This window comes from Saimiri boliviensis, chromosome 1 (assembly GCF_048565385.1).
Source record: "Saimiri boliviensis isolate mSaiBol1 chromosome 1, mSaiBol1.pri, whole genome shotgun sequence".
NCBI classification, from domain to species: domain Eukaryota; kingdom Metazoa; phylum Chordata; class Mammalia; order Primates; family Cebidae; genus Saimiri; species Saimiri boliviensis.
Genome location: NC_133449.1, coordinates 27,963,118 through 27,989,550, shown reverse-complemented (window position 1 = coordinate 27,989,550; position 26,433 = coordinate 27,963,118). Strand labels below are relative to the sequence as shown.

The following is a 26,433-nucleotide window of genomic DNA, read 5'->3' as shown; positions in this document are numbered from 1 at the left end:
AGGAGATTTTATTTTGCCTTGCCTTTTTATATGCCTCATTATCACCAAATGACAGTTTCTATTAAAAAAAAAAATTGCGAACTCATTAAGCTAGGCATCTGAAAGTTAGTCATTTACCCACTGGCTTCTAACATGAAAACACATTTCTTATAATGTTCTCATGATGGCTAGAAGAAACAGTGGGAAGGAGAGACCCCCAAAATTGTTTATATTGGCTATAGCCACACTGAGTTTTCATAGCTAACAAAAGCTCAAGATAAAGTGCTTGAAATAACCTTGACACAATTGGTACTGATAGCCATGTTGTACCCTTTAAATGTAAAACAATTCTATTTATATAGTAGGGGTTTATGTCAATTTATAAAAACAGTGCTTACTTTGCAGGCTTAATGCAGGATCAGAAATGTTATTTTGGGAAAAGAAAAACAGATGATAAGTTTGCTTAAGTGGCTTTGTTTAAAAAGGGATGAAAACAGTTCTGTATACTTGATTTTAAAAACAGAAAACCATTTTAACAGAAACCCACAACAAAACTGGCTATAAAGATAGATTCCAATATAATTATGGAAATTCATTTGAAGAGATTGTTTCTAAAAGCAGCCCATACTGTCCTCATTTGTGGCAAACAGAAGAATACCAATTTCAAAAGACAAGTAAAATTAATGAAAGGAAACCAGATAAGAAAAATTGACTGATTCTTATGTTTCTGGGAAAACGGTATTATAATTTTTTTGAGGAAAATGTATGACTAGAAATTAATATCAATTGGAGAGCTTTAAAAAGGCTTTTCTTCTCTGTTTTGGAAGGCCAAATTTGCATTTTTCTCCATAATTCTGGGACACAGATTTGAAGGCAGTGCAAAGCCCCAGAATGTAAATAAGAATTCTGGCCTCTGATCAGTTTTGCAGCGGGGCAGAGGCTGGGGGAATTTGGTCTGATGAGAAGCAACCCCTGCCTGAGTGTTAAAGCCTGGAGTCTGTGCCAGGCCCACAAACTGCAGAGTTGCCAGATTTTAGTTTCTCTGACATTTGAAAACTAATACTGAAGCTTTTGAAATATTATTGTACTTTTAAACTATTTTCTATATAGAAATGAGCTATCTTTTGAGTGAAAGAGACAAAAGATCTATTTTCCAAGCCAATGTGAACAAGTCAACAAGAGCAAAGAAAATTGCACTCTGGCACTTAAACAAACTGAATCACAGTCCACGTGGGAGAAGAAAGAGAGTCAGTGTTGCTTGTGCATGAGTATCGCTAGTTTTCAGCTAAATATACAGGCTGGACATTAACAAATATATTCTTACACTTTTTGGAAATGTCTGACAATAACCATTAGAGTAGGCTCAGCTACTTGCTAATGTAATGGCTCCTTTATGTGGCTAAGAGAAGCCTTAGGCCATCTGACTCAGTGCAAGACCAGCTGACTGGCTGGGCATGGTGGCTCACGCCTGTAATCCCAGCACTTTGGGGGCTGAGGCCGGTGGATCACCTGAAGTTAGGGGTTCGAGAGCAGTCTGGCCAACATGGTGAAACTTTGTCTCTACAAAAATACAAAACATTAGCCAGGTGTGGTAGTGGGAGCCTGTAATCCCAGCTACTCAAGAGGCTGCGGCAGAAGCATAGCTTGAACCTGGGAGGTGGAGGTTGCAGTGAGCCGAGATTGCGCCACTGCACTCCCACTTGGGAGACAGAGTGAGACCCTGTCTCAAACAAACAAAATACCAGTTGACTTGGGAATCTTGCCCCTAGGCGCAGGACTCTAGTGAACTGCTCCCAGCTATGACAGGAAGAATCAAAGTGACTATTAAAAAGTGAGGTAAGAAACACAGAGAGAGATGAAGGCAGTTTTAAACAATGACTCTGGTATCAACTAGTGGCAAACACATGCACACACACATGCATGTACTGGATAATTGGGAAGCAATGGGGTTCCAAAGTTTTAAAGTTTAAGAAGATGCAAGATCTGACAAAAACTTAGGGTAAACGAAATTCAAGAAAGAGGGGACTTGAATCTCAGGCATAAAGTTAAGAGATTAAGGTAAGACTGGAACAGGAGGTCAGACTCCCTAGAAAAGGAAGAAGGAGGACAAAGAAATAGGGAGAGAAACGGATGAAGTGTAATTCATAGTAGGAAGGGCAGGTGTCAGATAGAGACTGAAACTGAGCAGACGGTCTAAGAAGGATGGAGCATGCACAATGATTCTGGGTACATGGTGAACTGGAGGAAGGAATCTCACAAGAGGGACGAGTCGGAGACTTGCTTTTACCTTGTTGGTGAGCAGGTGGCATACTTGAGGAACATAATCAATGAGACATCCTCCTCCTGGAAAGGCTGGGATATGAAGAGCTGAGGAGCCTCCAAGTGCACTGAAAGGACAAGAGTACAATGGACACTTCTCTTAGGGCTCAAGCAACCTTGGAAATGATACCCCCAAGCAGACTTCTCTCATTGGAATCTGGCCACCAACTGCCCAGGTTAATGATGATGGGTATGTGGGCTTCAATTTATGATCACATTTCTGTATTTTAATTCATTTTATTAAATTAGCATGTTTGCATTATATATCACTGATACCACACAACAGCACAAATTAGAAAATTTTGATTGACATGGGCAAATGTCTTACCAACATTAATGGGCTGTAGGTATTATTGAAACATACACTTTTATACTCTTCACTATGCCTAATTCATTGCTGGGCACAGATAAGTTATTCATTAAACACTGTAACTGAACTAAAATGAATTGATGCAACACTGTAGCAGAGTACTAAAGAGACTGGTTCTACAGCTTATCGGCCATTACCTTGTATTCCAAAAGGTATACAAGAAGGTGCAGTCTAAACAAGAAGGTACAGTCAATAATCATTGATCCAAGCACTAAGATACAATGTTGATTCAGAAACAGTTTCCAGAACTTTCAGAAATTCCTTTTCTCAGGCTGGGTGCGGTGGCTCATGCCTGTAATACCAGCACTTTAGAAGGCTGAAGCAGAAGGATCACTTGAGGTCAGGAGTTTGAGACCAGCCTATTTAACATGATAAAACCTCATCTCTACTAAAAATACAAAAATTAGCTGGGTGTGTGGTGATGGGCACTTATAATCCCAGCTACTCAGGAGGCTAAGGCAGGAGAATCGCTTGAACCCAGGAGGCAGAATTTGCAGTGAGCCAAGATCACGCCACTGCACTCCAGCCTGGGTGATAGAGCGAGACTCAGTCTTTAAAAAAATAAAAATAAAAATAAATTCTTTTTTTCAGTTTAAATTAACCAGCATACAAATATTAAAAAAACTGTTCAGAACTTTAAAGCATACATCTCATTTACTGCCCTTAATCTTGACTTCATCTTCTTTCCTGTACTCACTTTCCTTTTGCTTTAGTTTTTCTTTTCTTAATTTTATTTTAATGCATATATTTCTATAAGCCCTAAAGTCTCTCTGTAATATGATGGGATATTTTTAAAAATCCCTGAAATCCCTTAATGCTGTGATTACTTCTTATTGGTGTGATTAGTTATTTATAATACTGGATTATTGTCCAAGACTCCACAGTTACAAGGTTTTAAGTGGAAGAAAAAGGTGTGACAATAACTGCCTAGAAAATAATTTCTAAAGAGTTCTGGGTAGCTGGGTGCAGTGGCTCACGACTATAATCCCAGCACTTTGGGAGGCTGAAGTGGGCGAATCACTTGAGTCTAGGAGTTCAAGACCAGCCTGGGCAATATGGGGAGACTTTGTCTATACAAAACATTTAAAAATTAGCCAGGCAGGGTGGTGCACACCTGTAGCCCTAGCTACTTGGGAAACTGAGGTGGGAGGATCATTTGAGCCTGTAGGCAGAGGTTCCAGTGAGCTGAGATCGGGCCTCTGCGCCCTGGGCTGGTTGGGCGATAGAGTGAGACCCTGTCTCAAAACAAACAAACAAACAAACAAACAAACAAACAAACAAAGAATTTCAGGCAGTCTGATTCAGTCTAGGGTTTGCGATACAGGGATTATGTGTGTGAATGTGCATATATATGTATAAAACACTACTAAAAGGACTCCAAATCCATCCTGTCTTCCTGTTGACCACAGCTTTCTGAAATTAATTTTCCTGGTAAAATAAATTTTGTGTTTGCTCATGGAAATAAAAAATCTAAATGAACAAAATCTCAAGTGACACAAGGAAGTCAATGTGGAGTGGAAATACTGACTTTTTCTACTCCGATGTTACCTAGAAGCACAACTCTGACAACTGAGAAAATTATAAGACAGTGTTTGACTAAGTATGACATTAATGAATCATCTGCATGCCGCAACTGCACAGAATTAACAAGACCATCATTTCTTTTTGCTACTCTTAGAGTAGGCATTGCACTAGATTTAGCCTAAATTCTGAAGATGGCTAGGAAAATTTCTGTGACTTCCTATAAGCGAGAGAAAGGCTATCTTCTGTTTTTGTATGTACGAATTACACAGAAGGCACATATCTAATCAGAAGGCTCTAATGATCTCATTAAGATAGAAAAATGATGAAGAAAAAAAACTCCATAGTACAAGAAAAATAAATACAATATTTATATCCTGTAGCTACTGGTGGAATACCTGTACATAGACAATGGCAAGATGTAAGCTATTCATAGCTCACTTGGAACAATCCTTGGCATAATAAAATTTCAAAAAAGAAAATAATTTGGATGATTCCCTGAAGCTGACAGTAATAGGCTTTGACTTATATAAAATATTACAAGAGAAGTCTTGAATCAGTCATTAAATTATATACAGGGAAGGAAAACAGTCTGAATAATCCTCTAAACTCTCTGCCTCTCTCTGCTTGGATTGTGTGATTCTGAAATACAGCCATTAGACAAAAGTTACCTGGAATGATGGAGAGAAGCAGAGGTGTGAAAAGATCCAAAGACTAGCTGTTCACTGCCAGGCCCATGTTTCCACACCCGGCTTCTGTCACTACCAAGAGCTAACATGTATTGCTAGGTGCTTTGCCACATTATCTAATTTAATGTTTTCCACAGTTCAAAGAGGTAAGAAGTATCATTGTAATTTTACATGTGAAAAAAATTGAGGCTCAGAGAACAGAAAATACGCCTAGGTTCACACAACTAGACAGAGGTAAAACCAAGATCTGAACACAGGTTTGCCATGAGATCAGGCTGTTTCTGCTGAAATAGGTGACTTCCCTAAAAGGAGGGGGATTTCAATCACAAAAGACTACAGGGATGGGAAGAAACAGTGGGTCTGGCTATCAGTGAGCCAGGCCAGCATGCTAGTATGATGAAGGCGCCAGACCGTCACCTAAGTAGACACTTGTGATGTACGGCTCATCTCCCTTCACAGTTTACCACACAGCAGCAAGGCGGGCACTCCTCTTAATTTTGTTCATATCTCAGTACTCTCCCACACCAACCATCAAACAATCAGATTCATTTGATCTCAAATTTGGACCAGCCACTCTGGCAGTTCTAATTCTGAATGACTTAGTTGGCTGCCCAGGGCAAGCCTCAAGAGGTGTAAAGCACTTCAGGTACTATGAAAAATAGTTTTAACTGAGAGTTTATTTTTTAAAGGATGTCATTTCACCCTGTATTTAACTCAGTAGTTTCTTAGCTTGTAAGTTACAAAATCTACACCCAGTGTCACACACTGATAAGTGCTGCTGATTCATGTATAAATATACGCCTCATCGGTAAATATTTAACAGGCTTGCTATAGCCTGAATGCTGCCCTGATCATGCTGAATAAACTTCAAGTGCCATGAAATAAAAGAGTCATTATGTTTTTACAGAGTGCAAGATGGTGGTAAGGTCTTGTGATCTCTAATTCTTTAATATTCATGAATCAAAAAATATAGGACTCAGTTAGAGCTGACACAGTACTATAACTGCGGTATTAGAAGAAAGGAGCTGAAAGTATAGCAGTGCTGTTCTAGGACCTCAGAACCCTCCAGTGCCTCTTCTCCATATGGCTGGCAAATCATGGGAGAGCAAGCAAAGGATTCAAATCCCTTTGTCTGGAACTCAGTCATGGAGCCATTCCTATAAAGGAGAAGGGCATATGCAGTCGGCCCAGAAAGGAGAGGAAACAGATTTGAGACAATATCTCATTGTGCTGCCAAGTCTGGTCTCCAACTCCTCTGAGCTGAAGTGATCCTCCTGCCTCAGCCTCCTGAGTAACTGGAACTACAGGCATTGAATGCTGTATTTTCCTCCTGTTTTAAGCAGCAAAATGATTATGGCAATGGGGATGACCACGATTCTGAATTCTTAAACTTTTGGTTTCATGAAAACTAAAACGGGAGTCTTGACCAGAATGGTCGTTAAAAAAAAAAAAAAAAAAATGTATAACAGGACACTCACCCTGTGCAGAGATTCCCAGGACTGCAGGGCTGGCTGAAGAGAAGGCAGGGCCTGACTAACCCACTAAGTGGCGGGGGAAGAATTATGAGGAGATGAAAGGGACCACGGAGTGTTGATACTTCTGAGCTGCAGAGCAGTGTGGTGAGGAAGTACAGTGAGAGGTAAACTGGTGCGGCAGGGGCTCAGGCTTAACTCGGGAGGAGAAAAGGCTGAAAACGGCTGTTCTGATGAGAAAGCACTTTCTACCTCTTCACGGAATAAAATAAAACATGAAACAGAACTGAAGCTGAATCTGTGGATATAACTGGAAGGACGAGGCCAGAGTTTTAAAAACCTTTCTAATGGTGAAGGTAATTAAATAGACCAAAATGAAACCAGAAAAGCATTTCCACATCAGTCTTACTGGCTCTAAAACTCAAAGGTAAGAACTATCTATACTGAATGTATTAATTAATCCTCATTAATTAATCCATGCAAATGAAACTAATAGAGCCCTGAGTGACCTTTGCTCTGTCTGCAAATCATTTCGTCTCTCACACAGTCATGAGCCACATACAACATTTCAGTTAATGATGGACCCCATATACGAGAGTGGTCCCATAAGATTACAATGCCATATGTTTACTGTACCTCTCCTATGTTTAGATTTTTTTTTTTTTTTTTTTTTTTTTGAGACGGAGTTTCGCTCTTGTTACCCAGGCTGGAGTGCAATGGCGCGATCTCGGCTCACCGCAACCTCCGTCTCCTTGGCTCAGGCAATTCTACTGCCTCAGCCTCCTAAGTAGCTGGGATTACAGGCACGCGCCACCACGCCCAGCTAGTTTTTTGTATTTTTAGTAGAGACGGGGTTTCACCATGTTGACCAGGCTGGTCTCGATCTCTCGACCTCGTGATCCACCCGTCTCGGCCTCCCAAAGTGCTGGGATTACAGGCTTGAGCCACTGCGCCCGGCTAGATATGTTTAGATACACAGATACTTACCACTGCGTTACAACTGCCTATAGTATTCAGTACAGTAACATGCTGTATAGGTTTGTAGCCTAGGAGCAATAAGCTTTGCCAGAGAGCCCAGGTGTTTAGTAGGCTATATTATCTAGGTTTGGGTTGGTACATTCTATGATGTTTGCACAATGACAATACTGCCTAACGACACATTTCTCAGAACGTGTCCTGGCCATTAAGCAATGCATGACGATATTGAAGACTTAACTTGGCTGCAGCATGACAGCATAAAGGAATTGTTTTTATTTTGACACAGAAAAATGCATGGAGCCTGTCTGAAAGCTTGACTTGGGACAATGGGGTTTTGATTTTGACTCATTATGAAACAGCAACTCTCTTTCCTCCCACGTGGGCTTTTACCTTACTGGTCAAATAAAATGAGCAAAACATAATTGTGACTGGAGAAAACTAGAAGGGTCAGTGATTCTCAATCATAATTCTTGCTTCCGTCAAGTTTTCTTTCTCTGATTCTACTCAACTTTCTCATCAGTGTAGTGGGACAGCATCACTCTCAAAAAGACCTGGCCAGGCACAGTGGCTTCCACCTGTAATCCCAGAACTCTGGGAGGCTAAGGCAAGATGACTGCTCCAGGTATGAAGTTTGAGACCAGCCTGGACAACATAGTGAGATCCCATCTCTAAAAAAATTAAAAATTAGCCAGGCATGATGGTATGTGCCTATAGTCCCAGCTACTCAGGAGCCTGAGGCAAGAGGATCACTTGAGGCCAGGAGTTGGAGGTTGCAATATGCCATGATTGCACCACTGCACTCCAGCCTGGGTGACTGAGTGAGACTCTGTCTCTAAAAAAAAAAAAAAGACATCTCTCTCAAAGCATTAGAATGGTTAGAGTACCAGTTAGAGTTACATCAACACAAAAATAGCACCAAGCACTCCAGGAGAGACTTCACCCTAAAAGTCTCTGTCCAAGGGTCATGACAAAGTATTGTCAGAGACACTTGGGTCAGCTTTAGCATCCTGCTTTTGCCCCTGAATTGGGTTCTCAGGGAGAGGAAGTTGACCTGGCTGCCTCCTCCACAATATGATTCAGGGGGCTGTTGGAAGTCAAAGCATGGAAAGGGAACTTCCAGGATGATAGAAACAAACAGCCTGTAGCCTCCAAGTTAAGAAATCCTAAGGCAACATGTGCTGCCTTCAATCCAGTTCCCCAAACACTAACTGTAAGCCTAACTATATCTAAGGACTTGAGTTTCCCATTCTGAACACATGACTAGGGTACCAATGGCAAGTCCCTCCAAAGTAGAGGAATGCCAGGGACCTCAAGAATCTGGGACACTCTGTAATACCAGATGTTTCCTGGTGGCTTTCCAGGAGAGCCATCACCATGAAACAACTCACTGTTATTTACTGAGTACCCACTTTTGCCAGACACTCTACTGGGCACTTCATAACTCTAAACCTCACAATGACCCTGCCAAGTAGACCTAATTAGCCCCATTTACAGATGAGAAAACTGATGTTCTAAGAGTCTAAGTATCTTATCCAAGATAACCTAGCAAGTAAGTGGCAGAGGTGGGCTTGAACCCAGGTCTTTCTGGTCCCAAAGTCTATGTCCTTTGTCATTAGGAATTCTTTCATGGAAAGATAAAATAGAATTTTAAAACATCTAATCCCTACTAATATACTGAAATAGTAGAATACGTGATTAAAATTATCTATAAAACATTTATCCATAAAATTAATCACCTTGTCATCTCACTTTTTATCATCTTAAAGATATCACAAGTCACAACAAGGTAACCTGGTGGGAGTAAAGAAAAATCATTCATAGTTCTGAAAACCCAGAAGAACATAAATATTAAACTAAGGAGAGGCTGCTGCTTCCTCCTCTTCCTCCACCTCTACTTCTTCTTTTTCGAGACAGGGTCTTGCTCTGTTGTCTGTGCAGTGGTGTGATCATGGCTCACTGCAGCCTCAACTTCCCAGGCTCAGGTGATCCTCCCACCTCAGCCTCCCGAGTAGCTGGGATCACAGATGTGCACCACCATGCCTGGCTTTTTTTTTTTTTTTTTTTTTTGTATTTTCAGTAGGAAAGGAGTTTCACCATGTTGTCTGGGCTGGTCTCAAACTCCTGGGTTCAAGCGATCTGCTGCCTTGGCCTCCCAAAGTGCTGGGATTACAGGTGTGAGCCACTGCACCTGGCCTTGTTTTGTTTTCTAGCTAAATTTTTTTTCTAGCAAAGCATTTTCTAGAGTTGTTGTTAGCTTTCAACTCATTTTACTGATTCAACTTTGAGCCTCTCAAGAGTGTCAATCCTTCAGTTACACAAAATCAGGGTGTAATTCCATAAGGAAAAAATTTCAATGAGTACAAGAGGACAAGAAAATAAAAGACAGGAGATCAGAAACATGAGTTAAGTATATGAGTGGAAGAAAATCTATATATTCACATTGAATCAGAGGCTCGTGGAAGCATCGATGCAGGTCTGACCATATTACATTTGTGACTAATCTAACATTTCTACTAAACACACTTTATAGCATAAGTAAGGTCTCTGTGAGAGTATCGTATACCACTTTTTGTCTCTTACTTTTAAAGGGATATATAAAAATGGAAAGGTCCTGAGACAATGACAACTAGATTAAGCACTCAGAAAACACTCCTCCTTGGAGCAAAGTCTAAAAAAGTTGATATTGCTAAGTTAAATTTAAATAACTTTAAATAAAATACAGCATTATTAAATAGAGTAATTAAAAATATGGGCCGGGCACAGTGGCTCACGCCTGGAATCCTAGCACTTTGGGAGGCCAGGGCAAGTGGACCACTTGAGGTCAGGAGTTCAAGACCAGTGGGGCCAACATGGTGAAACCCCATCTCTATTAAAAATACAAAAACTAGCCAGGTGTGGTGGTGACCTCTGTAGTCTCAGCTACTTGGGAGGCTGAGGCGGGAGAATTGCTGGAACCTGGGGGGCAGAGGTTCTAGTGAGCTGAGATGGCACCACTGCACTCCAGGCTGAGTGACAGAGCGAGACACCGTCTAAAAAAATATGAAGGCATACTACTATATGGATAATTTTGATCATCTGTTCTCTGACTAGGTACAGTACAAATGAAAAGAGTTTAAAAGGCATTAAGAGGAATTTGGTTGGTAAATGAATTCTCCACAGAACAGAGTAGTGAATAACTCCATCTACTAAGTACTAATGCATCATGTCCTATATCAAGTGCTTTTCCTCTACGGTATCATCTATTCTTCATATCAACCTATGACAGAAGTGTTATTCCATCTTACAGATGAGAGCACGGGAACTTCGGAGAAGCTAAAGAACCTCTCTAGGGTCATATGGGTGGTGAATGACAAAGAGGCATCGAACCCCAGGTCTCTCTCACCTAAATCCACCCCACTCTTAGGTCTCTGGTTGGCACTTTTGTGACTTCTGTGTCCTTATCTGCATACTTGACATCTGGTTCCACATGTGTCTTGGGTGTTTCAGCAGATGCCTGGGCTGATCCAAGTCCTTAAGGGTGTTTCCAGGAATATTTATTAAACTTATTTTGGTACCTGAACGGAAGTCATTAGTTCAGGGCCAGAGGACTTGGTAGACACTTTCCAGTAGAAAGAAGGTGGAATGCAAGCAAAGTATTTTACATTTAAAAAATGCAAAAGATGAGACTATTGTAATTGCATACAGAATACATCTAACGGCATGAACACTAACGAAGTCTTTGTTCAGAAATGTGTTTTGTAAGTTTGTTAACGTCTCAAACAAGCCTTTAAGAGGGCAGTAATCTTAACAGATGTCCACCATCAGGATTTTGTTAGCATATGGAAAAGCATTTTAAGTAAGCCCCCCAAAGCAAAAATGGACTTAGCAGATGTTGTTCTACTAAGAGTTGGTATGAACTACTTCTAATGATGCCCGGTCACTCAAGACACCACAAGGGTAAGAGGAAGAAAAGGTTTTTTCCTCTTGTTGCATCTTGATTCCAGGCCTACTACCTGCCATTGATTCCATTACAGTTTCTTTCTTTCTTTTTTTTTTCCCTTTTTTCTTCTTCTTTTTTTTTAATGGAGTTTTGCTCTTGTTGCCTAGGCTGGAGTGCAATGGCATAATCTCGGCTCACCGCAACCTCCATTTCCTGGGTTCAAGCGATTCTCCTGCCTCAGCCTCCTTGAGTAGTTGGGATTAGGCATATACCACCACACATGGCTAATTTTGTATTTTTAGTCAAGACAGGGTTTCACCATGTTGGCCAGGCTAGTTTCGAACTCCTGACTGATCTCAGGTGATCCTTCTGCCTTAGCCTCCCAAAGTGCTGGGATTATGGGCGTGAGCCACAATGCCTGGTTCTATTGCAGTTTCTTTAAGAAGTGAAACTATTTTTAAAAATCAGTGGTCAGGAATGAATTTACTATGAGTTTATTATAAAGGTACAACTCTGAAACTCCAGTGAATGGCTTTACTGCTCTTAAATAGGTATGGGTTACTTTTCCCATAAATTACCTTTAAAACATTTTCCCTGGGGAAAAAACATCAGTGCATACAACAGTTATCCTAGATTAAACCTACAAACATGTTTCTAACTCCTTCTTTCTTACTGTAAGCAGGTTTTAATGACGGTCAAATAAAGATGTAGAAAATAAGAAAAAACCTTCTGCCTTTCCAGGACACAGAAGAGTAGCTACCTGATTTCTGTTAACTGGTATTTACTAAAAGCCCAGGCACATAAACAGCACGAGGTAACTTCATGCACACATCACTGGTCTCTGTGTTCAAGGAGCCAATCTGTAGGTAGCTAAAGCCTGACTTGCATACAAAAATGAAAAGATATCAGAGGGTGAGATTAGCACAGGTTTCCAAAGAGCTCTTTGCTTGAGTTGTTACAACAGCTTTACAAAGTAGGTAGCAAGTGTCAACATACTCATTGTAGAGAGAAGAAAAAAAAAACTGAGGCTTGAGATGGATGATTTGTCCAAGCTGGAAACAGTAGAACTGGAATTGTAATCTTTGTACCTGGAAGTTTCATGTTTGCCTAAGAATAATCTGGGGCGGGGGGCTTGTTAAAAACTCAAGATACCCAGATCCCACCCCAAAGAAGGCAATTTACTAGATTCATTCAGCAGCAGGTGAGAGGTGAGACCTGGGAATGTGCATGTCCACTTGTTCCTTAGGGGACGCAGGTGGTCGCCACATCGCAGTTTGAAAAAGTACTGCTCTAGACCTCACGCAATGATGCACAACTAGGGCTGGAATGGGAAGGGGTGTGGTCAATGCAAATGAGCCTCCCATCTCTGACTGACTACTTTAAGGGCACTGTGGACAACAGGAAGGTAAAGAAAACACAGATCTGCTCTTAAGGTCTAGTATGGGAGATAAGTCATTTATGATAACAACCTAAGGTGGGTTTCTGCTAGATGTGTACAAGGATAAAATGAAGCATGGTTATATTCAGGTAAACAGAAGGCAAGGCAAGGAAGCAGTCAAATCAAAACTGAGGCTGGAAGCAAGGAAGACAGAGACACTACTTAACAAGGCAGGGCAATGGATCCAAGGCTAGGATCTCAATGTGGATGGCAGACCATTGGTCCTGGACCACACTGAGCAGCTTTTGGCCCAGCGAGAAAGATATATTTCATTATTTCAGGCTGCCCAGGGTGCCTACTGGTCAGGTGTAGCTACCTAAAGAGGAAGCAAGAAGAACAGGGGTAGATCCTGATGCAATGCCAATGGGGAACTGAAAAGGAAAGAAAATGTGAGGTCAAAAAAATGAAAGTTCTGTTTAGTCGTAAGGTGAGAGATGGCCTAGAGATTAAAAAAAAAAAAAATCTGGGCTTTGGGCTTTGAGATTGACTCTCAGCCAGGTTCACTGTTGAAATTTCTCCTTTACCCTAACAAATTCTAAATGTATCTCTCTGGCTCAGACCTTTTTGGAACTCAGGACTTGCATAGCCCACTGCCCTCTCCCCACTGCCACTGGTTGTTAAAAATGCACCTCAAACTTAACCCGCCCACAAGCAAACCTGCCCCCAAAACCTATTGCTCCCATATCCCTCTCATCTCAAAAAATGGCAGCTTCTATCTCTTGGTTCCCAGACCAAAAACCTCAGTCATCATTGACTCCTTTCTCTCACACCCCATAATCAATTGTCCTGGTTGGCCTAAGAGGCACGAGCTGACAGCAGGGCTAAGAACCTACCAGAACTTCTTACTGGGATTAAAACCTCCCTGGATAAGCTGGGGTGATTTCTACCTCAGGGCACTGGCCCAGTTCTCCTGCTGTTCCTTCTGCTTGGAACTCTCTTCCCAGTCATCTGCGGGGTGGGCTTCCTCACCTGCTTCAGGTCTTGCTGAAATGTCAACTTCTCAGTGAGGCTTCCTGAACCATCTATTTAACATAACCCTCTTCTACCTCTGATACTTGGTCTTCTGTGTTTTATTTTTCTCTGTGGCATAAGACATTCTACATGTATTCATTCATCATCTCCCCCCACATGAGTTCTCACTAGAATAAAAGCTCCTCCAGAATGAGGATCTGCATCTGTTTTGGTCACTTTTATAATTTCATTATTCTTGCAAAGAACAATGCCAAGTATATTAGGCACTTAATAAATATTTGTAGTATGAAAGTCCAACGAATATAGGAAAAGATATGGAAGTCAAATTTCTAAATGGACATTAAAAGCCAATAAACGTATATATCTTTATGAAAATAGTCATTATAGAAAACTAAGGTTTAAGGGTCTTGGAAAGGGATTGGCAAACTTTTTCGATAAAAGGCCAGGTAGTAAATATTGTCATCTTTGCGTCCATAATGCCTGTATTGCAACTACTAAGCTCTCTTGTGGAAGTGCAAAAGCAGCCACAGATGATATGTACGTGAATGAGCATGGCTGTGTTCCAACAAAATTTTGTTTATGGAAACTAAAATTCCAGTTTCATGGCATTTTTACGTGTCACAAAACATCATTATTTAAGTATTTTTCTAACCATGTAAAAAATGTAAAAGTCATTCCTAGCTGTGGACTGGATTTGGCGAGGAGGTTTTAGTTTGCTGACTCTGGAACTAGGATTATAGGAATATTTGACAGATGCTGAAAGTAGGAAAAGTGCTGGGCACGGTGGCTCATGCCTGCAATCCCAGCACTTTGGGAAGCTGAGGCAGGCGGATCACCTGAAGTTGGGAGTTTGAGACCAGCCTGATCAACATGGAGAAACCCTGTCTCTACTAAAAACACAAAATTAGCCAGGCATGGTGGTGCATGCCTGTAATACCAGCTACTCAGGAGCTGAGGCAGGAGAATCGCTTGAACTCGGTAGTCGGAGGTTGCAGTAAGTTGAGATCATGCTTTTGCACTCTAGCCTGGGAACAAGAGTGAAACTCCATCTCAAAAAAAAAAAAAAAAAAAAAAAGAAAGTAGGAAAAGTATCCAGGAAGAAACATAGGCAAAAAAAAAAAAAAAAAAAAAGAGAGACCTGCTTAGATTATTAGCAAAAAATGAAAAGAAGCCCTTTGGTCAAACTTCTTAGAAAGCATATTCCATCAGCAGGTAAACCACAAGAATTAGCCTTTTTCAGGCAAGGGTGAGGTGAACACTAGGCAGCTCGTGGACTGTGGGAGTTCTCACAATCATACTAGATTGTAACTGTGCAAGAGGGAGCTATTTATATGATTTTGAACGAAGCTTGAGGCATATTCTGGTGCTTTTTAACTTCTATGTTAGGTGAAAAAGCTGCCTACAAAAGCCTTCCTCCCACCCAAAATACTAGCTGTTAGTTGGTGACTGATCCTCAGAAATATTAAAATGAATCATATATGCTCTTTTCACAGCGCAAAAAGAGATAATTTTAAAACTCAGAAAATGTCATAAACCACACAATAGAGAAGCTATCCAGCCTTCAAATTGTAAATAAATAAAATCCTGTTCCTGCATGGAAGCCTCTTCCTCCTTTGGATCCCAGTGCCTGCAGGGCGGGCTGGCGTTAACCGTGTTCAGTCTGATGCTGAAGGGAGCCTTTGCTCTCCATCCTTCTTCCCTGGCGCCCACCCTTGTCAACCTAACTGTCCTTGGGAACCCACAGCACTCAGTCTTGCCATTTCTCAAGTTGCTGCTCTTCTCACCTACAGGCAGTTTGTGGCCTCCCTGTCTCTACTGCACTCAGCCCGGGTTGGCCTAAGCAGCCAACTGAGAGCAGGGCTCAGCCTTTTTCCAGGCTTCAGGAAAAGAACTCCAGTGTTAACTTTCTTCTTCCTACTCGGAGAGACAGGTATTTCTGTCTTTGATCCGTAAGCTCTATTTTCTTTCTCTTATTACTAAATAGTTCACTCCCTATCCACCCCCCTTTTTTTGCAACTTCATCATTTTTCCGCATTGCACCGTTTGGCACAGGGGAAGAAAGGAACCACATCAAATAAAGGAATGCAACCACAAAAGCTGCCTTGAGAAACAGGGCCCCAGATTTTTTTTTTTTTTTGTCAATTTACCGTTTTTGGACTTGTTCTCCCATAATCAAATCCTCCCTATCATGCTAACAATGTGGTGGTGTGTCAAAACATTGGAATTCTGCTTCAATCAGCAACCCAGAGCTTAATAGGAAAATGAAGCAACAAAAAGGTTGCTCTTACTGTTAACCTTAGTCTAGGCCTGTCCTTAGGATGGGTACTGTTTTCTTCTTTATGGTAAATGGGCCAAACAGTTTGGTGTTTCAGTTTGGTGAGGGCTCGCGCTGTCAGCAGAGACCCGCGGCAGTGTCTGAGCATCATTCTGGCACAATTCTAAAGCAAGACGGACGGTCACTTCAAGTACCGCAAACTGAAGCAGAAAGCATCCCACAAATTTGTAAGCCAGAGAAGAGTTAAGACTAAATTTGTTTGCAAAAATTTAAAAGATACATTTATTTTACTGGCAGCAAGTCAGGGATCTGGCTCTATGACACTCATGTCTGTAGTTATCACACAAGGAAGGGCTTGTGTGAAATTAAAGTGGTTGTTTTGTTTCGTGTTTTTAAATAAAAAAACGTGTGCAATATGTAAACCATTTAGGGACAACAATAAGGTGCCACAATTCCAAACAAAAACATTTCCAAGTCATTAGTCTATGTCCTCAGGGACTATGTGATACAGTTAATGTTTGTAATATTCATCATCAATGAAAACATCAGTTACAGGTAGACAATTTTTGATGTAGCCATTTTTTAATCTTTTGTGATTAACTTGGTAAATTAAACTGTTTGAAGGTAAGTATTTTTGTTGTTTTGGTTTGGTTCACATGCCACTTTGGTTACTGTCGGAAGTTGCCTCTTCTTCAACATCATCTGTTGTATATACAAGCAGTGAATAGAACTGTATTTGTCCCTGAACACTAAAGTAGTGTGACTTCCCTTCAGAGATTTCTCTTGGGGAGAGAGGAGGGCGTGGGAGGAGAAATACCTTTTCTCCCACCCTTGTTCTAGCATAGCGTATTGGAATCTCAGGGTGGAGAAATGTGTTATTTGAAAAGAAAGGAAAAAAACTCATAGCTGGTTCTGATATGGACGAAAAGGACAGATTGTCCAACTCCCCGGCCTCCCCGCCTCCCCCGAGAAACACTGTTTCAACCATACTGAAGGAGTCTTCTCTCCTTAGAAGTTAAAGACCTCAGTTAATAGGTAAAGTTATTGCTCTTCTAATTTTGGCAACATTCAGCCTGGCCCCAGTTCTACCTTGAAGAGCCAAGTCATCGGTGTCATTCCAACTGCCCACTGATCTTCCTGTCCCCTCTTGAGCCCCCTACTCTTACCCCCACCATAGCTGCCCAATAAGCAGAGTGCGATAAGTCAAGGTGGTGAACCATGAAGGGAAGAAGGGTGGAGGCAGTGTAAGGGGCTGCAGGCAGGCGCTTGCTTACAAAAATCCTCTCTCCTCCCCATTCTGCTGAAGCGGCTCAGGTGCCATGCCCAGGTGCCTGGCATTGGTGTCAGCTACTGCCCCAGGAAATGTCCATGAAGGTGAGCATGGGGAGCGGGACACAGACACTGGATGGGGGTGCTGTTCCTCTCTGCAGCATACTCCCCAAACCAGCTGGAAAGAAGGAGCCATTTTCTGGAGCAGACTGGGAAGGGGAAACTGAGGAGGCTATAAGTATAGTTAGTGTTTTAACAAAAATAAGATATATTCAGTAGATTCCTATGATTTCAAAAACATTTGATCTTACTAAATATATTGTTTACTTAGTAATGGGGAAGTGGGAGTTCAGTTCTGTTAATATCCATCTGTGCAAAATTAGCAAGTCTATTTCTGAATAACGTCATTTATTTACCTGTATATTTTACTTTTAAAAAATATTCACTAACTTAAATACTATTTTTTTTTTCCATTTCTCTGAAATCCATGATTCAAAACAGCCACAACAGTAACAAGGGCCCACGCTTCCCCAAAGAGCGTGCGGGGGAGGCCTGTGGCGCAACAGGGCCAGGGCGTCTCATGGTCCAGGCTGCCTAGAACTCAGGCGAACCTGCGCTGTGGCGCCCGGGTAACTCCAGAAGGTGGGGGTGTTGGCATCTTCAAACCAGTGATTCAAGACAAAATAGAAAGGGAAAGGTTTCGTCAGGAAGAGAACTGGTTCTGGGAACTGTAGAAAAGGACAATGCCAATTTAACGGGCCAAATATAATTGAGGTTGGCCTAGTAACTTTTTTGGAAACCAGTTTCTTGGTTGCTTGAGAATTTGGATTGCTAATGTTTTCTTAAGCCTTCAAAACCAAAACACTAAACATGTACTAATAGAGCAGTATTAATAACACAGAGGGGAATGTAAACGTGGCTTATGAGAAAAGTTGTATGTCTGGCCCTAGCTATTATCTCCTGCCCCTGAAGCATATGAATGCATCAATACTGCATCCATGGCATCAACGCGCCCAAGGTGGTTTCACTCAGACCCACATAGAATGACATGTTGAATATTCATAACTTCATTTCTGGAAGCTATGAGTATTTTACCCTACATGGCAAACGGGACTTTGGTGAGATGTGATAAAGTTTAATTAAGGACCCTGACATGAGGAGAGTATCTTAAATTCTCTGGTTGGGCTCTCAATCAATCTAGACTCTTGGGGCAAGGCAGGCGCCCCCAAACTACGGCCCGTGGGCCGCATGCGGCCCCCTGAGGCCATTTATCCGGCTCCCCGCCACACTTCAGGAAGGGGCACTTCTTTTCATTGGTGGTCAGTGAGAGGAGCACAGTATGTGGCAGCCCTCCAACGGTCTGAGGGACAGTGAACTGGCCCCCTCTGTAAAAAGTCTGGGGACGCCTGGTGTAAGGATTCAGTTCAAGACACTCTCAACTCTCAGGATTCCTGGTACTCTCCAGAAATAACACTTCCACAGAACTCTGGGTGGGCGCTTAAGAGTCTTAAAGGAGAGGGCAGGAAGGACTCACAACTTCTGGGCTGTCTGGCAAGCTCTGAGCAAGAGAGTATGCAAGGTCCAGCACAGAGCTTCTGGAAATTCATGGGGCCCCAGACTCCCATCAGCACCCCCCTCGCTCAGTCAGATTGAGACTGCTTCTCAATACAGTCTGGGGTTAACTCAGGACAACTCACTGTTCTGGATGTTTCCTCACTTCATTAGGAACTAACTTGGGATCAGGGTCACTCTGGAGCAAGGCGAGCCCTTAAGCTCACTCCCATCACATCCTGAAACTGGTAAGCTGCAGGCATGCTGCTCATCACCTGAACAATAAACACACCAACCGAACTCTAGACTTAACATAGAGATTGGTCATGTTCTGAGTGACTTGGGCTTCCTAGGCAGGGGAAAGACTGAAGCAAACACTGGAGAGAATAAATGACAAGTTTGTATGAGCAGAACCAAATCACAAATGTAAATGACAAATTCCAATCATCAACAGGGGAGCTGAACACATTACAGAAAGTCTCCCAGTGGAGTGCCACACAGCCATCGGGAGGGAGAGCAGCCTTCAGGTCCTGATGGCCACTTAAAAAATACATCCATCATTTCCACTCAGACAAGTGGCCATGATATATTGGAAAGGAAAAAAAGGTGCAGAATAGTATGTAATATATCATACATTTTTTGTGGGTAAATTAAAACAACAACAACAACTAAATAAATCAATACCTCAAACCGATTTAGCAGGGTAATACTGCAAACATACTAAATCGATGTACTTTGTGTTTCTCCTCTACACTTTCACTGAGGCTAAGACTTGAGGCCCACTATCCCAAGGGAGAGGGTGGCAACAGCCAAGTCAGAGAAATGCCAGCACAGGGAAGGAGGATGTGGCACCAGATGAACACATCCCTCAAACAAGAACAGAAAGAAATAAAAGCAGAAAGTGGAGAAATTCAGAGAGAACAGGGCCTGCCTGGTGTCCCAGAGGTTTTCCTTGGGTCACAGTGGTGAGGGAGAGAGAGAGAGAGGGAGAGAGGGACACTTGGTTGATGAGGTTATCTTGCAGAGTAAGGGAGAATTATAGTAAGATGCATGCTCACATTGCACTTTGAATAGTTTTTTTTTTTTTTTTGAGACAGGGTTGTCCTCTGTCACCCCAGACTGGAGTGCAGTGGCACCATCACAGCTCACTTCAGCCTCCTCAGTAGCTGGGACTACAGGCACACGCTACCATGCCTGGCTACTTTTTCTATTTTTTGTTGAAGCAAGGTCTTCCTATGTTGCCCAGGCTAACTTCAAACTCCTAGGCTCAAGCAAACTGCCTGCCTTGACCTCCCTAAGTGCTGTGATTACAGGCGTGACCCGCTGCACCCAGTTGTATACTTGTTTTCTGTTGGTATTAGAAAGCTATAACTGACACATATGACTTTTGTAATATGAGAGACAGATAGAGATAGAGGTACTAAGGTATATAAGAACACAGTTTGGCTGTGGAGTTGAGCTTCTTTTTTTATTCCCAAGGACTATGGAACTCTATGTTATTGATCTAAAATCTACTACTATTTAGAAGAACATCAATAACAGCTAACACGTACTGAACATTTTCCATGAGCCAGGCATTATATTAAGAGCTTCATTTATTTATCTTTATTTAATCCTTACAAAAGCTCTATAAGGTTGATATATTTTACAAGCAGCAGTAAGGCTTGGGAGGTTAAGTAACTGACCCAAAAGAACTCATCCAGTAAATGATGGACACTGGGCTGAACCAGGCCATCCAGTTTCTGAACCCACACATTCCACCACTGCGCCACACGCTGCCTCCCACCACAGACCAGCTGGGCTTTAATAAGAAGTTCATTTTGCTGGTGTATATAACAACGAAAGATCCAATCGTACCACACAAACTTTCTTGGCCCCGAATGAAGAAATAGTGACTAGGGTGAAAGCACATCGTCAGAAACAGTTCCACGTGCTGAGACAAGTGAGGGGCTCAATTCAGGAAACAGGAGCACTGAGCCACAACTCATCCAGTATCATTTTTCTCACCAGCGCTGATTTTTCTCACTAAAATTCCTGCAGCCAGCAGCATCACAGCTTCATTTTGCAACAGGGACAGTTGGGCATTAAACCCTCCCTGATTGCCTGGCTCCACAACAGCTCAAGCAACCTTCAAACACTGTTTTTGAGGCTCTGTTACTACAACGTCATCTCCTCAGCCCCCACTCTTGATTATAAGCCTATTTCTTTTAACTAAACATAAAGCAATCTCTCACTGAAGTTTCTTTGCTTGTAATCCTCTGCCCATTTTTTTTTTTTTTTTCTGATTAAAGAAAATAAGTAAGCTCCTAGCGCAAGCCTTGAACACAAGTAGGCATTTGTGGTAGGCGAAAGGGCTCCCCAAAGCTGCCAAGCCCTCATTTCTGGAAGCTATGAATATTTACCCTACATGGCACAAGGGACTTTGGTGAGACGTAATAAAGGTTAAGGACCCTGACATGAGGAGATTATCATGAATTATCTGGTTGGGCTCTCAATCAATCCAGACACACGAGTCCTTAAAAGTAGAAGAGGAAAACAGAAGAGCAAGTAAGAAAAATACGATGACAGAAAAAGAGGCAGGAAAACTTGAAGCATGAGAGGGACTAGAGCTGTCATTGCTGGCTTGAAGGAGGCAGGGGGCCATGAGCCAAATACAGTCAGCAGCCTCTAGAAGCTCAACTGACCTCCACAAAGGAGCAGATCTCAGTCCTGCAACTGCAAGGGACTGGACTCTCTGAACAACCTGAATGAGTAGGGGAACAGATTCTCCACTAGTCTCCAGAAATGAACGCAGCCCACTGGTACCTTAACTGTAGCCCCAGGAACTTCTGATCTAGAGAAGTGTGTGATAATTAATTAGCATGGTTTTAAGCTGCTAAATTTGTAGTAATTTGTCACAGCAACAATAGAAATCTAATATAGCATTCAAAATACAACTGTTTTTTGATGGAAACATGATGAAATAAGCTTTGTTTATGCAGCAAAATAAATCATGACAGTAATGGTGTGTGACCCACTGGATAAAACAGAATCAAGAGATCCTCTCTGATACACACATGTTAATGGATAAATAAATAAATGAAGAAAGCTCTTCTTTACAGTAGAAAGCCAACTAATAAATGTAGAAAGATGCAGCTGGAGAATCATCAATGCCTGTCAAAACTGGAGGGCAAAAGTCTGAGGAGGACATTTACATAGTCTCAACACATCACTCCAAAGAGTTCTTATTAAAGAGAAAGAGTGCAGAAACCTCAGAGACACAACCTTAACCAGGTGGTCAAAGTTAACATCACCAATCCTGGGACAAACTGACATCATGTGCCTTTTGATATGATATAGTCAGGAAAGATACATTATGTTACACATATAAATCTGATCATGAGGAAGCATCAAATGAACCCAGATTAAGGAACAAAATGACTGATCTGTACTCTTCAAAAATATCAAGGTCAAGAAAGATAAAGATTGAGAAACTGTTCCAGATTTAGAGACATGACAGCTAAAGGCAATGTGTGATCTGGCTTGGATCCTGGACCAGGGTAAAAAATAGCTAACAGGGTTATTATTAAAACAACTGACAAAATTAGAATATGGACTGTGGATTAGATAATAGTACTGTGTCAATGATAAACTGTCTGATTTGATAACTGCGCTGTGGTTATATAAGAGAATGTCCATGTTCTTAGGAAATACACTCTGAAACATTTAGGGGTGAAGTACACTGTGGCCCCAACTTACTCTCAAATAGTTTAGGAAATAAATGAATAGATGCAACAATATAAATACATAGAGAGGATAAGGCAAATGGGGCAAAATGTAAACAATTAGGGAATCAAATGTAAACAATTAGGGTTCTATTCTTGCAACTTCTTCTAAGTTTAAATATCAATATAAAAGGCTACACAAAAAACCCTGAAAACTACCCTTAAAATTTTTATGTTTATATTAGATGCACTGTTATATGATACAGAGAATTTTAAAGAAAGAAAATATAAGTTCAATGAATTTAATTTTCTCGAACACAGTATGTAATTGGCTAAGTGATTTTTTCAATTAATGCTGTTACTATGCAATAGGCAAGCAATAAGCACCTGTAGACTGAACACCAAGTAATTTACTTCTAGTAGGAAAGTCAGCATCCCAAGTAAAAGCATGGAGATATATGGCATGATATGAAATTTAAAAAATTAACCTAAACTGTGAATGAACCAGAAAAATGAGGTGGTTAAGCACCCTTGCTTTGAAATTGGCCTGGCAATGTAGATTTGAAATTCAATTTGATCACTTGATATACTGCCTTTGGGCAAGTTGTTTAAAACATCCCTAAGCCTCAGTTTGCGTGTCTATGAAATGGGGATAATAATAAGGTTCACAGGGCTACTGTAAAAATAATCACTCTTCAAGTGGTTCCTTCCTTACAGTTTAACTGGATGCTCACAAATGGTCTTGTTGAACAAACTAGCCCATTTAGTACTTATCAGTATAGATTGTCCCTCACAAATAAAATGCCTTCTGAACATTATTTACGCCCAGCCATATCCACTGTCTTCCAAAGCACTTAAATCAGTGCCAATTCATGAAACCTTTCTTGACCATCATGATATTCAATCACCCTATGACTCATTCATTTGACAAATATTAATAGATATGGCAGTAAACAAGACATTGTCATATCCTACTCTCATAGAAATTATATGCTAATAAGAGACAATGCAATAATAATATAGGAAAGAAACAAATATCATAATGTCAAAAAGCATGACAATGGAAGAGGGCAGATGGCAGGCGGCAACTTTAGGGCAATTGGGGAAAGCTTCTCTGTGAAAATAAATTTAAACTGAGACCCAAATGATAAAGTGGAGCCAAACATGTAACCACCTGGAGAAATGACCTTCTGGCAGAGGGAATGTGAAGTGCAAAAGCCCTGGGGTGGAAAAGAGGCTGAAGTGTTTGAAACACAGAAAGGTTGCCGGGCGCGGTGGCTCAAGCCTGTAATCCCAGCACTTTGGGAGGCCGAGGCGGGTGGATCACGAGGTCAAGAGATCGAGACCATCCTGGTCAACATGGTGAAACCCCGTCTCTACTAAAAATACAAAAAACTAGCTGGGCATGGTGGCGCGTGCCTGTAATCCCAGCTACTTAGGAGGCTGAGGCAGGAGAATTGCCTGAGCCCAGGAGGCGGAGGTTGCGGTGAGCCGAGATTGCGCCATTGCACTCCAGCCTGGGTAACAAGAGCAAAACTCCGTCTCAAAAAAAAAAAAGAAACACAGAAAGGTGCCAGTGTGACCAAAAGTGGAGGGTGTGGAGGAGGTGGGAGAAGAAAGGGTCAATGTGCAGGAAAAGGCCACATTATGAAGCGGGGGGTAAGTTACTGGGGTTTTATTCTACATTCATGATAGGGCTTTATAACTGTTTCTTCTTATGGTGGACATTTCATGGGTTTCTATGAGCTCTCCACGCAATAGGTGCTTAATAAATACTTGGGAGGTGTATAAGGTAGAAAAGAAGCCAGGAGGGAAATGGAGTCAACACTCTAAGACAGTGGATGATGGCTTCTGTCACTAACATGTACACATGCTCCATCAACCTGAACTTCAGATCAATAGGGCTGCTGTACTGCATGAAAACAGAGTTGTCATAGCAACTCTAATTAGATGGTTTTCATTCCAAGGGAGATGAACTAAAGCCTGTACTTTTGAGCTGGTTTGGCTCTCTAAAATACCTGGAAAAATTGCAGTCCTCTATAAGTTGGAATATTTAGTACAAGGAGTACCCAATTTACCAACAAAAGGGGTCCCTAGAGTTTGCTTATTTGTTAGGAGTTTGCAGAATGCATTTCCTCTAGAAATATATTGCAAAGGAGGCAGGTTCTTAGGACAACCCACAAAAGCTTCTTAAAAATTCATAAAGTGGCAGAAATACTGTATATTTGTACTGAGAAAATAACAGAAATAAGTTTTTTTTAAAATATAGCACTTAAAAATTAAGTCAGAGCTTTTAACTTATGCTGTTATCTTAAGAAAATAAAGTTTAATTAGAAGAAAATTAAGAAAGAAGTGGAAAATTTAGTGAAGATTCCATTAAATAATTCTGGGCACCACTGAGGCTTTTAGAGGTTAATGTCATTAACTTTTAAATTAGCATTACCTTGGATTCAGGTGTCTCTGAGAACTTAGTCATGATCGTGGTCCTCTCTGGGTCAGAAACAGGGGAGTAAAACATGAGGAAGGGCTATCCTGAGGTTCCTCGAGGAAATGGAAAACATTAAAGAAAGCTGGCTTAAAACCTGAAAAAGTAAAATGAGGAAGAAAGGGAAGGAGGAACTCCCATAAAAGCAGAAAAAAGAAACTGGTTCACCTATGACAGCTTGATTATTACCTAAAAATCGGGGTGAGAAACAGAGAGGGAAAGAGGCAGGGGAGAGAAGGAGAAAATAAATGACAAAGGGAAGGAGTGGAAGGGTAAAACCCAAAGACTGACTGGTCGTGGATAGATGTAAGGGAAAAAAGTTTTCATTCATTTATTCAAACAATGAGATGTTTGAAAATTAAATGGCACATTCTTCTAAAATGAATTACGTACTTCGTATAACTCTGTGTCATCCCAAATGCCTAGCGGACTGCTTTGAGTGTAAGAGAGTTTAATAAATTGTTTAACATATCAGTGATGCATCAACAACAGCTAACACATATTAAATGCCCATTATGTATGAAGCCTCTTACATAGATTATCTTACTTAATTTTCACAACATGAAATGGTTATTAGACCTATTTTAAAGTTGAGGAAACCAAAGCTTAGACAAGTTAAAGAGTTTGCTTAAGGTCCCACATAACTAGTAAATGACAAAGGCCACATTAGAACAAAGAACAAAGTCTGGTTCCAAAGTGCACACTCCTAATCCCTTGTTCTCTATCTACCTCAGTAAATATTACTAAGAAAGGCAGGAACTACAAAATCCAGAACCTTCCATGAATCTATATTTTGGATTCAACTGCACAAAGCTACACACACACACACACACACACACACACACACACACACGCACACGTGCACACACACACACACACACACACACCCACAAATGCAGGTGAAAAAGATGAAAACTGAATAGGGTCTAGTCTAGTTAGCAGTATATAATCAATTCTACTTGACATTCATCGATGTAGAATTAACAATAATATGAATTCATATTCCCAATTGCTTTCTCTGCAATCTTTTTCCTTTTATCATATTTAAACACTGGAAATATGGGGCCTGCAATGAGTGCTTGGGGAGGGCAACAGTTAGAGGAAAACTTTCACTTGCCAAATTGCATGAGCATTATCAGAAAAAGCATTTCACAAAATCCAACACAATTTGTGTTTTTTAAAAAAACCCTCAGCAAACTAGGAGTAGAGAGAAACGTACTCAAGTTGATAAAGAACATCAACAAAAATCTTACAGCAAACAAAATACTTAATGACAAAAAGACTATATGTTTCTCCATCTAGGACTACGAACAAGGCAAAAATGTTTGCTGTCACCACTCTTACTCAAAATTGTACTGGAAGTCCTAGCCATTGCAATAAAGCAAGAAAAAAGGCATACATATATCAGAAGGGAAAAAATAAAACAGCCCTTATTTGTGTAAGACGTGATTGTCTATGTAGAAAATTCCAAGGAATTTATAAAAAAAAACTC

General features: G+C 41.1%; 1 protein-coding gene across 7 annotated transcripts in view; it reads right to left on the bottom strand.

Annotated features, from left to right (window-relative positions):
- Positions 1 to 26,433, bottom strand: part of BABAM2 (BRISC and BRCA1 A complex member 2) — a 450,161-nt gene that overhangs the window by 98,857 nt on the left and 324,871 nt on the right. For all 7 annotated transcript variants that reach the window (XM_074395641.1, XM_003941529.4, XM_003941528.4 and 4 more), the window contains one exon: positions 2,267 to 2,366. In XM_074395641.1, the coding sequence (XP_074251742.1) occupies positions 2,267 to 2,366 (100 nt within the window). The remainder of the gene's footprint in view (positions 1 to 2,266; positions 2,367 to 26,433) is intronic.